Source organism: Eleutherodactylus coqui, chromosome 1 (assembly GCF_035609145.1).
Source record: "Eleutherodactylus coqui strain aEleCoq1 chromosome 1, aEleCoq1.hap1, whole genome shotgun sequence".
NCBI lineage: Eukaryota > Metazoa > Chordata > Amphibia > Anura > Eleutherodactylidae > Eleutherodactylus > Eleutherodactylus coqui.
This window is the reverse complement of record NC_089837.1, coordinates 245,780,042-245,793,610: the sequence shown is the minus strand read 5'-3', so window position 1 is coordinate 245,793,610 and position 13,569 is coordinate 245,780,042. Positions and strand designations below refer to the sequence as shown.

The 13,569-nt window shown below is 47.4% G+C and overlaps 1 protein-coding gene across 4 annotated transcripts in view; it reads left to right on the top strand.

Moving 5' to 3' along the window:
* AK9 (adenylate kinase 9) overlaps window positions 1-13,569 on the top strand; it is a 165,503-nt gene that overhangs the window by 99,737 nt on the left and 52,197 nt on the right. For all 4 annotated transcript variants that reach the window (XM_066607687.1, XM_066607671.1, XM_066607680.1 and 1 more), the window contains exons 21-22: window positions 3,148-3,281; window positions 8,931-9,134. In XM_066607687.1, the coding sequence (XP_066463784.1) occupies window positions 3,148-3,281; window positions 8,931-9,134 (338 nt within the window). The remainder of the gene's footprint in view (window positions 1-3,147; window positions 3,282-8,930; window positions 9,135-13,569) is intronic.

The window sequence follows — 13,569 nt, the reverse complement described above, 5'->3', positions numbered from 1 at the left end:
TAGTGTCAGATGGTGTCTTGGCACCCAAACCTCTATCGATTAAGACATCTGACATGTCAGTATGTTATATTAGAAGTTTTGTGCAAGTGTAGTTAGCCTTTAATAAGTCTCAATACATGAAAAATAATTTGCAAGACCTGCATTAAATATTATCTGATAAACATTTAATGAGCTCTTGAGATACTATAAAAATATGTTATAAACTAACACAAAATAAACGTTCCCATGTAAAGGCTAAAGGGGTTGTCCAAGATAATTTAAACATTTTTTTAAAAAAGTTCCCCATGGCAGAAAATGGCAAATAAGGTTATATTCACCAATCCCAGTTTCCCCACACTTTCCCTGCCAACAGTTCCTGGTCTTGCCTGTGACATACTGTTTATAGGCTGCAGCAACCTGTGGATGTCACAGGCTGCTACAGCCAATCACAGACTGAAGCAATTCAAGTGTTGGGCTCTGTGATTGGATAGAAGCCTGTGACATCCTGTACACAGGTGGCTGTAGCCTATAAACAGTAACGTCACAGGTAAACCCAGAGCTGTCGGCGGGAAAAGTGCGGGGCCCTGGGATTGGTGAGCATAAGCATCACTTCTGTCTCCTGAGATCTGTTGTATTACAGGTTCTCTGGAGCTTTCCTGCTCCGGTGGGGGGAGATTGTGCTGGCTGGGCGTGTGTGTGTCTCCAGTCAGCTAATCACCCTAGGTCAGTACACATAAAAGCTGTTTTCCCAGGCGTGGGTATGTTCAGCTTTCTCTGTTCTCATCTCTCTCTCTGTGTTGTGTGAGCAGGTTCTATGTGTGGTGGCTGCAAGAAAGGTTTGTGTCTTGTGGTTTTGTTTGGTTTGGACTCCTAGTGAGTTTGGGGACTAGTGGTATTCCCAGGAGCCGTGACGTGGTCAGCTAGCTTTATGTATTTTGGCCAAAATGTCAACAAATACTTGGCATTTATAGCATTAACATCTGCTACTAGTGTTTGCATATTGGCTGCTGTATGGTGTGATTTTGGCGCTGTGTGTCTTCTTATCCTGTCCAGTTGTCCCTGTCAGTGGTGGCATGTGTATTCGTCCTAGCCTGGGTACGTGGGTTCCTAGGGGCAGCAAGGGCCCAGATCCAAAGACCACTGGGCCGCCCCTTATTGGGGCGATGTCCCCGCTAAGGTAGGTTCTTGGTCATCTTTCTTTGTAGACGATAGGGAGAGGTGTTAATCAGTGGTTGTTTCACCTGGTGTTCCCTATCCGTGTAACGTTCGTGTGGGCCTGGTTCTCACTAGCCCATGTGAAAATAACAATAAGATTGTTGTTTTCTGCCATGGGGGACCTGTTTTTTGGGGGTTTTTTTCATTTTTTTTTTTTTTATCTCGGACAACCCCTTTAAGCTAATGATCATGAATTATCATTACCATATTTGTCTAATTAGTCATAACAGACCAATGACTTTAATTTTTTTTGCCAGTTGTTACCGATTTAGTTATATGGTCGTAGATGCTGTATGATAATATGCATGTGCAGCAGTTAGCGCCAAAGACAGATGCTTCAAAAGGACTTTTCCCCCTAGGTTTTCTGTTAGCTTAGTGTGATAGTATGTTATGTCATACACATATACCTTTAGTATGCTTGTAGACTACTGTATCAGCAGGTTTGATCTTCATGCTAAAAAATCTGATCATAAGAAGGCTTTTACCTAGAGGTGCTAGAGAAGTATCAGTTTTACAGCCACAGCGCCTGAGATGAACGCTTGAGGACCAAATTTAACAGCAGTTTTCCAAAAGAAATATATGTGGAAGTCCCAGTTATGAAACCCTACATGTCATAATGTACACTCTTTGTAAAAAGAAAAAAAAAAAGTACCTAGAAGGATTTGTCCTTTTGCTACAAAACTCGGTATGTAGTTACATCCTGGATAGATGTGCAAATGATTACAGTTGTGGTATGATTCGATTAGTAGGTCTTACCACCTGAGGATCTAAAAGTAGTTTCACTCTTGGCCTAAAAACAGACTCCTAGAGGCTACTTATGTGTAGTGAACCTCTTTTTCCACTTGTGTATAGCTTGTTGACCACAAGACATGCCACTATGGCACAAGCAAAGAGTATTTTGATCACAGTTCGAGAGGTGGTGCATCACTGGAATGCGAGAAGCTGGATGGGCGTATCGATGAATTACCCATCACTGTTCTGACCAGATTGTTAGAAGGTGTTGGGATCAGTGGAAGTGTGAGGGCACACACACAAGGTGACCAGGCTCAGGACACCCTCAAAAGACCACCAGTAGAGAGGATCATCTGATCATTTGACAAACACGAGCAGCTCCAATTGTATCAGTGTCTGCCATCCAGAGACAGGTGGCACCATCATTACAGGAAGGGCATTCAGGTTTTGCGACGCCGATTATGTGTATTGCCCTTGACACCTACCCAACGTCCCCTCTGTGTGTAGCGGTGTAGTGAACGATGAAACTGGACTGCTACACAGTGAAACTGGGTTGTCTTCAGCCACAAATCCAGGTTTAGTTTGGGCAGTGACGATGGCCGCGTTCGTGTCTGAAGACCTAGCGGTGAGCGCCTCAATCCTGCCTTTGCTGTGGAGCAGCACTCTGCCCACACTGCTGGTGTAATCATCTGGTGGGCCTTCGCAAATGATAGTCAGTTACCCCTAATAGTGGAATGAGGGACAATGACAGCTTAGCAATTATGTTCAGGACATCCTGCAGCCACATGTGTCCCTCTCATGGCGACTTCCAGGGGACATTTTTCAGCAGAAAAATGCCTGGCCGCACACAGCAAGCATGGCTTGCCCGGTAACCAGATTTATTGCCAATAGAACATGTATTGAACCATCTGGGATGCCAACTTTGACATCCTATGCGATTGCATGATCTCTATGCCTGTCCATATCACATCTTGCATCAAAGCTACAAGTGAACCAAGAGTGTAATAGAGCCTCCCTTCAAGTGTTCAGTCTTTCACAATAAATTCTCCTCCTGCTCTGATATTGTAATCACTTACTTATATCAACGTTACAATCACACAGAGAAAGTTTCATTCAATTCTAACAACTCCTCCTAGGTGCTTAATGTTTTTGACAATGAGTGTATATTTAAGTTTTTTGTACTTTATTCAAATTGTGTGTGTTTTACATGTGTTACCTTAGGACCATTCCAGTATCAGGGATGGGAAGTAACGTCCCAGGACATAGATGAAGAAGCTGAAGACATACAGGCAGAACTGGAAGCTGGAGAGGAAGAAGAGGAAGGCAAAGAAGAGGAGGAGGAAGAGGCAGAAGAAGTAGGTGGCCTCTGAATGTACAGTATGTTAAAAAGGTCTCTAATCACAGTTCATTTATTGAAATTGTGCAGTCTCTAAGTAGGACTGATTTCAAGAACTGGTAAACTTAGAACTTTTGCAGGGTGCAGCACTAATTCAGGACATTGATTTGTCTGTCAATTGGCAGTGTATTGCATATACTTGCACAATAACCAATGGCTACCAGTGGACATTCTCATTCCTTACCATTTCTCCTGTGATGGGGAGCTGCCATGGGTTGAGTCACCTCAGATTTCATAGCTGCAATGCCTTTCTTGCATTACTAATTACTAGAATTGTGTGTCTCTTCCAGAAGCAGTGTAAGATGTATTAATTCAGTAAAAGAAGTGACACTTTTTTGATGTTACTTCAATAAACACCCCCATTTTTAGAAGTTCCCTAATGTATTGTTAGAATAATTGCCTAGTTTTGCAATGTGATCAGTTCAAAATGACAGCTATCTAGCATTTGTAATTTTAACCACTTAACAGTCACATTAACCCCTTAATGACATGGCCTATTTTGGTCTTAAGGACGCAACGATTTTTGGCGGATTTTCATCTCCATTTTTAAAAAGCTATATCTTTTTTATTTTTCCATCGACACAGCCTTATAAGGGCTTGTTTTTTGCGTGGCGAACTGTAGTTTTTATTGGTGCCATTTTTGGGTATATAGACTATATTGTAAAACTTTTAATAATTTTTTTATGATGGCAGGGAGAGAAAACGCATCAATTCTGCCATAGACTTTTTTTGTCTTTTTTTAGTGTTATTCATGCAGCTTAAATGACACAATATATTTTTCTGCGGGTCAGTACGGTTACAACAATACCAACGTTGCTATTTTTTTATTTTTTTTTAGTTTTTCCACTTTTCCGCAATAAAAACACTTTTTCTCGCTCGTGTCATTGGGGTACACAGCAAAGACCGTGGGATATAGCTTCTGCCACTAGGAGGCGACACTAAGTACAAAAAAGTTAGCTCCGCCCTCTGGCTATATCCCTCCTGCCGACAGCAGGCTAATCAGTTTTTAGCTTAGTGTCTCGTAGGAGGACGGTCGTGCCCGTTAGGGCTGCTTTAAGGGCCAGGGTTAGACGGAGAGGCAGGACGCTCCCCATCAAACCCGAACGGAGAGGAGGGCGAACAACCTCGGGTTTGTCCAGGTTGCTTCTTGCCCGGCCTGCCTCAGAAGAAAAGGTGGCACATCCGGATCATATATATCTGCATGTGGCCCGCCAGCGAGAGCCCCCCCCATGTTTGGTGCAGAGGTCCGCATCCCCTTCCCACGGGCAGGCGATGTTATAGGGGTAGGCTGCTGGAACTGGGGAGCCGCTTTTTCTTCCAGCAAGGACGCAGGAGGTAAGTATGCGCTTGCAACATCCCCCCCCCCCTCTCCCTCCCCCCTTCCTGGCTCTCCCAGTATGTCGCTTTTTGCACGCGTACCTTGTGGGCTGCAGCGAGGCGCAGGGATTGGCGCAGGCGGACAGACTCCTTTTTATCGGGAGTAGTATACGCTATGCATGGCTGTGGCAGCGAAGGGCATTATTTGCTGGGGCATTCCTGCATTCGGCTCCCCTTGAGCTTGCAGGCGGGGTGGGGGTGGGCAGGTGAGTTCACCGTGGAGGTATGGGCTCACCTGATATTCAGGGCGCTGGTTCCAGGCACAAGCCGGCGGTGGGGGCGTGGCCTCGCGGGCATGGTACTTCAGGGCAACAGCTTTCAGTATGCCCTGGCCTTCTGGCTCCCTGCAGGGGCTCCCAGCAGGAGTTCCTGCGATGTGGGGGCTCAATGGAGAGGGCTGCACTGCAGCCCCGGGCGCGGCAACGGCGGAATTGGAGGGGGCGTGGCCACACCCCCAGTGACGCGAGGGGCGTGGCTTAGCGGCAATACCTCCGTGGATGGGTGTGGCCACGCCCCACGCCCTCAATGACTCCGTGCAGGGGGCGTGGACTCATCGGCAATGCACGCCGCCCCTGCCCCTCCCCCCTTCCTCCCTCAGCACAGGTGAAGGGGGGATGACATCAGAGAAGCAGCCTATTGGGGACCGCCCTGCTGCTCCACTCCTTGCTGCCCTTTTCTGCTCAGCTTATACGCTGTACAGCTCAAGCTCCAGGAAAGAAAGCCCTTCAGCACCTGCAGTCTCCCAACCCAGCGGCTCCCCGGACCTCTTCGGACCTCGGCAAGGACCTGGGTAAGCTCTGCCTGGCGGCTAGCTGCCCTCTTTCACTGCGTATCCCTCCTGCCGGTGGTTGGCATAGCAGAGGATAGCTCGCACTGTTCTTTGCCCGGTGAAATCCCAGCACCATGTCCGACCCCAGAGCCCTGGAGGCTGGACCAGGGACAGCAAGAGTAACGCACTTTGCTTGCTCACGCTGTAACCTAAAGTTCGCATGCGGACAGGCTGAGCCCTTTTCTAGAGATTGTCCCCCTGCGAAACAGGCGGCTGTGCAGGGCACCCATCCCCCCCGCAGTTCAGCCCCCAGCTGTGGCGAGCCGGAGTGGGCCCGCTCCTTGTGACTGGCCGTGTCTGACCTCTCTCGGGCATCTGGCGCAATTTTGGAAAGATTAGCGCAGAACGCCTCCAGTCCGCGTGAGGAGCGCGGCCGTAGACGAAAACGGGTCAGGCCTTCGGACTCCCGGCGGCCCTCCCGGTCACCATCCTCCTCCTCACTTTTGCGCTCTTCTGGTACTAGGTCACGGCGCCTGTTGGCAGAAGTTGGTTCGGAAGAGGAATGGTCTGAATCCTCCTCAGGCTCTGTCGTGGAGGAGGATCAGGTCCCAAAAATTTCGGCAATGGTGGAGAGCTTAGTGGTTGCGGTGCGTGACACTTTTCAGCTCACGGAACAGGAACCACAGGCATCTGGGATATCGTTTTCTTTCAGGCAGCCTAGACGCTCTCCAAAAACCTTTCCTCCTCATGAGGACTTTGACAAGGTCCTATCTAAGGAGTGGAAGGCACCGAATAAGCGTCTTTCCAAGATGGGTTACTTGGACGGGAAGTGGTCGGTCCCACCGCTAGTGGATCCGCCCATTTCGCGCCTGGCTAAGCATACCGTGCTACCCACGGCAGAGTCCTCCTCCCTCAGCGATCCCAAGGATTGAGGAGTCGAGGCCTTCGCAAAGACCGTTTTTGAGGCGGCAGGGTCAGCTTTTAGGCCTGTGTTTGCCTCGTCCTGGGTCAGGCTGTTACTGACTGGGCAAAACGGTTACGGGAAGGAATCGTCGAAGGGGCGTCAACCGAGGATCTGGTGGGCATTACACGCCAGATTGAACAAGCAGGCATGTTCTCTGTGAGGCCTCTATGGATACAGCCAGGCTGGCGGCCCGAGCCTCCGCGGCATCGGTGGCGACTCGCCGGTCCCTATGGTTAAAATCGTGGGATGCGGATGCTTCCTCCAAGGGGTCGTTAATCAGTATGCCCTTTGTAGGATCTCGTCTTTTCGGCGCCAAGCTAGACAAGCTCATCTCAGACACCTGGGTACAGGAGGTCGTGTCCAGGGGCTATGCGATGGAGTTCCACTCACAACCGCATGACCGCTTCTTTCAGTCCAGAACCCCCCCCCCCAAAAAAAAAAAAAAGACGGCTCCGTCCGTCCGATTCTGGACCTAAAGAAGCTGATGGTATTGTCTTTCGAGGCAATTCCTTCTGCCCTGTTCCACTCCCGCCCCTTGCAGTGGGCGATACTCTCAAGGTGGGACAGGTTAGCGCGATCCCTCGAGGGGAAGATAAGGTTTCCACCAGGAGTTCAGCTGTCACTCCAGTGGTGGTTGGACTCGCCACGCATCCAGCAGGGCAGGTTGTTCCTGCCCCTGCAGTGGTAGGTGCTGGCTACAGTCGCCAGCATGACGGGCTGGGGGTGCACCAATTCCTTTCTTTCCTCGGATGCTCAGGAGGATCAGGAAGGAAGGGCTACCAATGATTCTCATAGCCCAGAGTGGCCGCGAAGAACGCGGAACTCTGAGCTCATGGACATGTTAGCAGACGCGCCCTGGCGATTACCCCTACGAGAGGATCTACTCTCTCAGGGGAGCCATTAGCGAAAGTACTGTGGCGCTTGCTGTCCTGGAAGGTCGCTTTCCTGGTGGCGGTTACCTCCCTTCGTAGGGTTTCGGAGATTGCGGTGCTCTCGGCAAAACCACCTTTTACGGTTTTTTCACCAGGATAAGGTGGTGTTGCGACCGCTGCTGTCTTTTTCCTAAATTTTATCAAATACATACGTTCGCGTCAGCCGACGCTTCGCTGGGTCGAAAGGTTTTACAGACGGCTGTAAACTGACCGCATGCGTTTTGATTTATTTGTACCCACCCTCGGGGAAGGCTGTGGGACGTCCCATGGTCTTTGCTGTGTACCCCAATGACACGAGCGAGAAAAGAGGATTTTTTACTCACCGTAAAATCTCTTTCTCGTCTCGTCATTGGGGGACACAGCACCCACCCCTCTTTCTGTATATGACACGGTGGTGGTCCTGGTCGGACTCCGGATTCTGTAAGTCGCACATAGTGCTGCGTGTTTTTCATTACAGTGAAATTTTTTGTTAACGTGTCATATGACTAACTATTGTTGTCTCTTTGTTCCTGCATGGCTATTCCAACTGCTGGCATGACAAACTGATTAGCCTGCTGTCGGCAGGAGGGATATAGCCAGAGGGCGGAGCTAACTTTTTTGTACTTAGTGTCGCCTCCTAGTGGCAGAAGCTATATCCCACGGTCTTTGCTGTGTCCCCCAATGACGAGACGAGAAAGAGATTTTACGGTGAGTAAAAAATCCTCTTTTTGGAAATTATAATTTTTTTCCTATATCTCTGCCTTCAAAGTCCTATAAGTCTTTTATTTTTCTATGGACTGAGCTCTGTCAAGACTTTTTTTTGCAAGATGAGCTGTAGTTTTTATTGGTACCATTTTTCGGTACATATGGCTTTTTTGATCACTTTTATTGTGTTTTATATGAAATGAGTATCGTTCAGGATCATACAAAACTAAACGATAATCATTCAGTGTAAACGCAGCCAATGATTGAGCGAAAAATGATAGTTTGTAAGCGTATTCGGTTATGCAGGTATAGGAGCTTGCCAACAATCAGCACATATAAAGAGGCAGTCAGTCGTCTATGAACAACTGTTTGTTTACTCTGAATGAAGGAGGGCAGCCGGAAGAGATCTCCATTGCACTCCATTCAGTGAGTGATGATAGTTGGAACAATTGTCGGGCACTAAAGCGCTTGACAGTCATCCCGTGTAAAAAGGGGCCTTATTGCTTTGTGATTTTTTTTTTTTTCATGTGTCCCATTTGCAATCTATAGACCACTACAGATAGTGATCTATAACTGGCTAATAGAAAATCGAGAAATTGAGTTTTAACTTCCCCACGTGTTCTGTTTTCAGATATCTCTCCTGCACAATATGACTAACGATATACTAGAGAATTGGTAATAATATAGATTGCTAATTTTATCACTGTACTATTCAATGACAAATTTCGTATTGAAAGTTTCTGTTCCCTGACTTGAAGTATTGGTAGATTATAAAATGTGTCGATAGTCTGTAACAGGACACTTCCTTGCTTTTATGTGCATGTCATTGCTTTTTATTGCGGTAAAAACAAAAATAAAAGCATGCCATTTTGCTTACTATAGGATGACAATGATAAAAAGAAACATTACGGAGACTCTAAGCACTTTTGCCCAGTGGCTTTAAAAGATAAGAATATGCTTCACCCAGGACAAGTGGATTATGCAGCAATATACAGAGAGAAGACTTACCACTGCTCTAATTCTGAAGCAAGAAAGAAGTTTCTTGAGAATCCTCAGAACTATGTTGCTTATGAAGAACCATTACAAGTAATGTTCTTATATTTGTGCAAGAGTTGCAACAAAACTTGGGAAGCGAATGTTTTGTGTTCTTTTTTTTCTGTCCCTTTTTTTTAGAGGGGGGATAAAAGACTGTATAGTATTAACACACCCGGTAAATCCTAAAACGTTTCCAAATCAGAGTTACTAAAAACAACTAATATAGTAACATTCAGAGATTTATCAACCTGGAGAGCAGTGCAATGCTCTTTTTCCCAAGCAGCATACCATAGATTTATCAACATGGTGCAGGCATTGTTTAAGAGGTGCTCTACATTTATGGTTCAAAAATATTTTATTGTTATTATAACAAATGCCAAAAATCACTGGTTCAATCATATACTGTCGCAAACATAATGCAAAACAAATCCTTATAAAATTAAGGCCGCCTGCAGACAGCTGGGTCGGATCCTGCTGCGAGAATTCTCGCAGCGGGATGCCAACCCATACCCCTGCAGTAACCTGCGGCTCACCCGCTCCCGGCGTCTCCGAAGCTCTGTTATGTGCCGGCTGCTGCCCAGCCGGCGCATGCGCAGAGCAGAGCCGGCGTGTCTTTACTGACATTTCTGTGCAGGCCCCTGTGAGACCTGCACAAAAATAGAACATGCAGCGATTTGTCAGCTTTGTGCATAGGATTGCGTTTTGTAATGCAATCCTAGGCAGGCGGGCATGGGCGGAAATTCTGCATGAAATCCCACCGTGGAATTTCCGCCCGTGTGCAGGGGACCTTAGTGAGATATAGCAACTAAGAAATCCAGTCTTTATCTAGTCAATAGCGTGTACACAAGATGGTGTGGTACTGGTGCATCTTGTCTCCACCGGAAGTGTGGGTGGAGACATGGGTATACCCAGGTGGAGTTATGGTCAACTGATTGGCTAGCTTATCGGCAGCTGAAGACTAAGTCTGCAGATGACAGTGCTCGTGAGACCGGGAAAAGGAGAGCAGATCCGGCTTCTGTGTCGGCGGGAGAGCGGACCCGGGCTTCAGCATCGGCGCTGCAGACATAGAGGAGATGCGTGGCTGATGGGGAGAGTGACAGCGGGTGACCAGAGCGCTTAGATACATTGATAGTGGCGCTGGCTTGAGCACCGCCCTCTCAATACATCCAACGATGTGACAGCGTGGCCGCAGATAGGAAGGCTGTGGGGAGACTTAATGCACTCGAGGTGGGACAGGAAGAAGGGTGAGAGGCTGGGAAAATGACACAAGACGCCAGGGGAGATGTTGGGAGAACGCTGGCAACAGTGCCAGGAGGCCGAAGGAGAGATGCTGCTACATGGGCGCTACTGTGACAGCAGCTGGGACCTCACATGCTGTGCTAAGAGCAGCTGGAAACTGGACACAAGAGATGCTGACAGCCTGGAGAGGCGGAATGTGATATGATGTGTGCGGGGAGCAGTCAATACACTCTTGGGGGCGTGACACTGTAACTCAACTCGGCCAACCAATGTCTCCACCTTTCTTCCAGTGGAAACAAGATGCACCAGTACCAGATGGGGTAATGGTTTTAAGCCCTATCTCTCCGGTGAGAAACAAGAACCAAATAAAGCTAGCTCCTACCTTAAAGGGAGGGAGTAATTCAGAAAGGAAAATAAATGCCTAAGGTGAGAACAAAACGAAAACAAAAAATAGCAGATGAAGGTGACAGTTAGAAAGAGGATAATTATATCCTGGGGATGGGAGGAGTGTGGAAAGGAGGGGGGGGGGGGGGGGGACTACCCAGTGTGAACCCATCCCCAAACAACAAAGTTAGAAGTTTCTTAAATGAGGCTTTGAAACACAGACCGACGATTATGATGTTTAAACACCATTATGAAGCAAGGACTCTGCTCTAGGAGAAGAGCGGAACTGAACCCAAGTTGCCCAGAGTGTTTAGTAAGTTTGTTTTTGGCTCCCGTGCACAACTCTTCCATATATTTAAGATTATCCATAGCCTCTAGCCACTTCAACCTCGTGGGAGGTGTGACGGATCTCCATTTTGTGGCGATAATTTATCTCATTGCTGTTAGGAAGAAATTTAAGAGTGATTGAGCCCGGTATCACTTAAAGGAATGGCATTTCTTTTTTTTTTTTAAGGAACTTTTATTTAGCCAGCATAATTAGCAAACAAACAGAGGCAGCTGCCACCGCAGGTGCCCATCTCAATGGTACATCACGTTGCATAAATACAGAAACACAAAATCATAATCATCAGTTATCTGCAGATGCAGGAAGGTACCCTCAATGGCTGTGTCAGAGAAGACATTAACACCCCGACGTCTCAAAAAATCAGACTTCGGAAAACGTTGCAAGTGCGGCACATTCAGGTTATTCCACTGGGCAATTTAATCCTGGGCAGGGTGCCCCTCCACAAAATGCATAGTACGATCCCGTGAAATTTTAGCAAATTTGTTCTGCCCACTAAGGCTAACGGGAGAGAGGCCCAGTGCACCGCCATCTCCTCAGCCCAGCTCATAAGGGGGACTAGATTAAAGTCATAAAAAGTACAGCTCTCCACTGACACCTTTATGCCCAAATAAGTTGTCTGAGTGGTCAAACTCAGCGGGGCGCGCAGAGAAAGCCCAGCCGCTGCAGGGTCCACTGCAAGTAGGTGGGTTTTGTCCCAATTAACCCTAATACCAAAGTGCAGGCCAAGTGTGTCAAAGATGGCTAGTGCAGAGGCAAGAGAAGACTCCGGGTCCTGGAGAAAGAGAAGGATGTCATTCGCATATGCGCTCTTAATAGTTACTCGATTTAAACCTGTTTACTGTCGTCGATGTTCGGACCTGGATCGCAGGAGAAGCTCTACAGCAAGGGCAAAAAAGGTGAGGGCCCGAAGCCAAACTACCACATCGCTGCTCACTAGTATTTCCACTCTACGAAATCGAAGGCCTTTGCCCGGTATATTAATGCCAAGATGTGTTTCCGAGAGTTAGTGTGCTCATACAACAAATGGTTGAAAAGTCGCCTTAAGTTCACGTATGTGCTTTTTCCAGGCATGAAACCAGACTGGTCAGCATGTATGATCTCCCCAAGGACTGAGTTTATACGTGCCACCAATATTTTTGCAAAGATTTTAACGTCGCTATTAAGGAGTGAAATGGGGCGGTAAGAGCCGTAGTCCTTAGGGTCCTTTCCAGTTTTATGGATCATGACAATTAAGGCCTTGCACATGGTATCCGGCAGAGCCCCCTGCGAGATAGTTATATACAGTGTTATGAGTTGAGGAGCCAAGAGTTCCACATTCTTTTTATACCATTACCCAGGGAGCCTGACTACCCCTGGTGACTTCCTCTCAGGGAGCAACTTAATGGTCTCCGTTATTTCCTCTATACTCAGTGAAACCTACCTAGAGAGTGCCATATCCCAGCTCAACGTAGGGAAGGGAATATCATCGAGATAAGCTGTAAGCTGTTCATCAGAACATCGTAGTTTGGAAGTATATAGATCTCTATAATATTGAGCAAATGCTTGGTTAACTAGTTTAGGGTCACTTATTAGGGCACCTGAGCCATACCACACTGCTGTAATTGGTGGTAGTGACTGATCCTCTCTGGCCAAGTAGGCCAACCGGTTGCTGTTTTTGTCGCCCTGGTCAAAAACTTGGTCACGGGAGTAAAGAAGTTTCTTTTTTATATATTCAATAAGTAGCAGTTTGTATTCCCGCCGTAGGTCATTAAGAACTACGGAAGTTTCTGGGGAGGGATCCGTTATATATTTAGCCTCTGCTGAGTCAAGGCAGTGCTCCAAGTCCAGTCGGATGGCCTGCAGGGAACTTCTATGTTTGGCTATGGCAGATGTGAAGGACCCCCTAGTAAGTCTTAAAGGTGTCCTATACCACTAACTCCAGGGCTGTCCCCTCATTGACCCCCCCCCCCCCATTACATCTCGGCATTCTGCTCCACATACTCATGCACCTCCAGGATCGCAATTTCTGGTGAGAACTGAATCGTGTTCCTGCTAACCTCATTATTGAGCATGTTCACCTCCTTCCGGCGATCTGAAATCAATGGGCATGACCACCATAAGTGTATATGAGTGCCCACATCCCTGTTACATCTCCAGCATGTATCCGAGTGCTGGCGGAAGATCCTGGCCAATTGCATTGGGGTTCTATACCACTGGGTGAGGATTTTAAAATTAAGCTCCTGGATTTTTCCCAACACTGACATGTGTAAGGATAAAAGCTTTGGACCAAGACCCTTCCGGTAGTTCCCGATCCATGTCCTTCCCCCATCCTTTTATCCTTTATATAAGTCAGATCTTCCTCTTGTGACTCTCCCTCCAAAATTAGATAATGCAAGGATGAGATCTTGCAAGCTCCCCCATTGGGTGACAGGCTTAGATTCTCGAATAGGGTGAGTGTGGTCAGCAATCTGCCAGACTCCCCTAAGGAATTGATATAATGTGCAACTTGAAGGTATTGAAACCAAGCTTCCTTGAGAG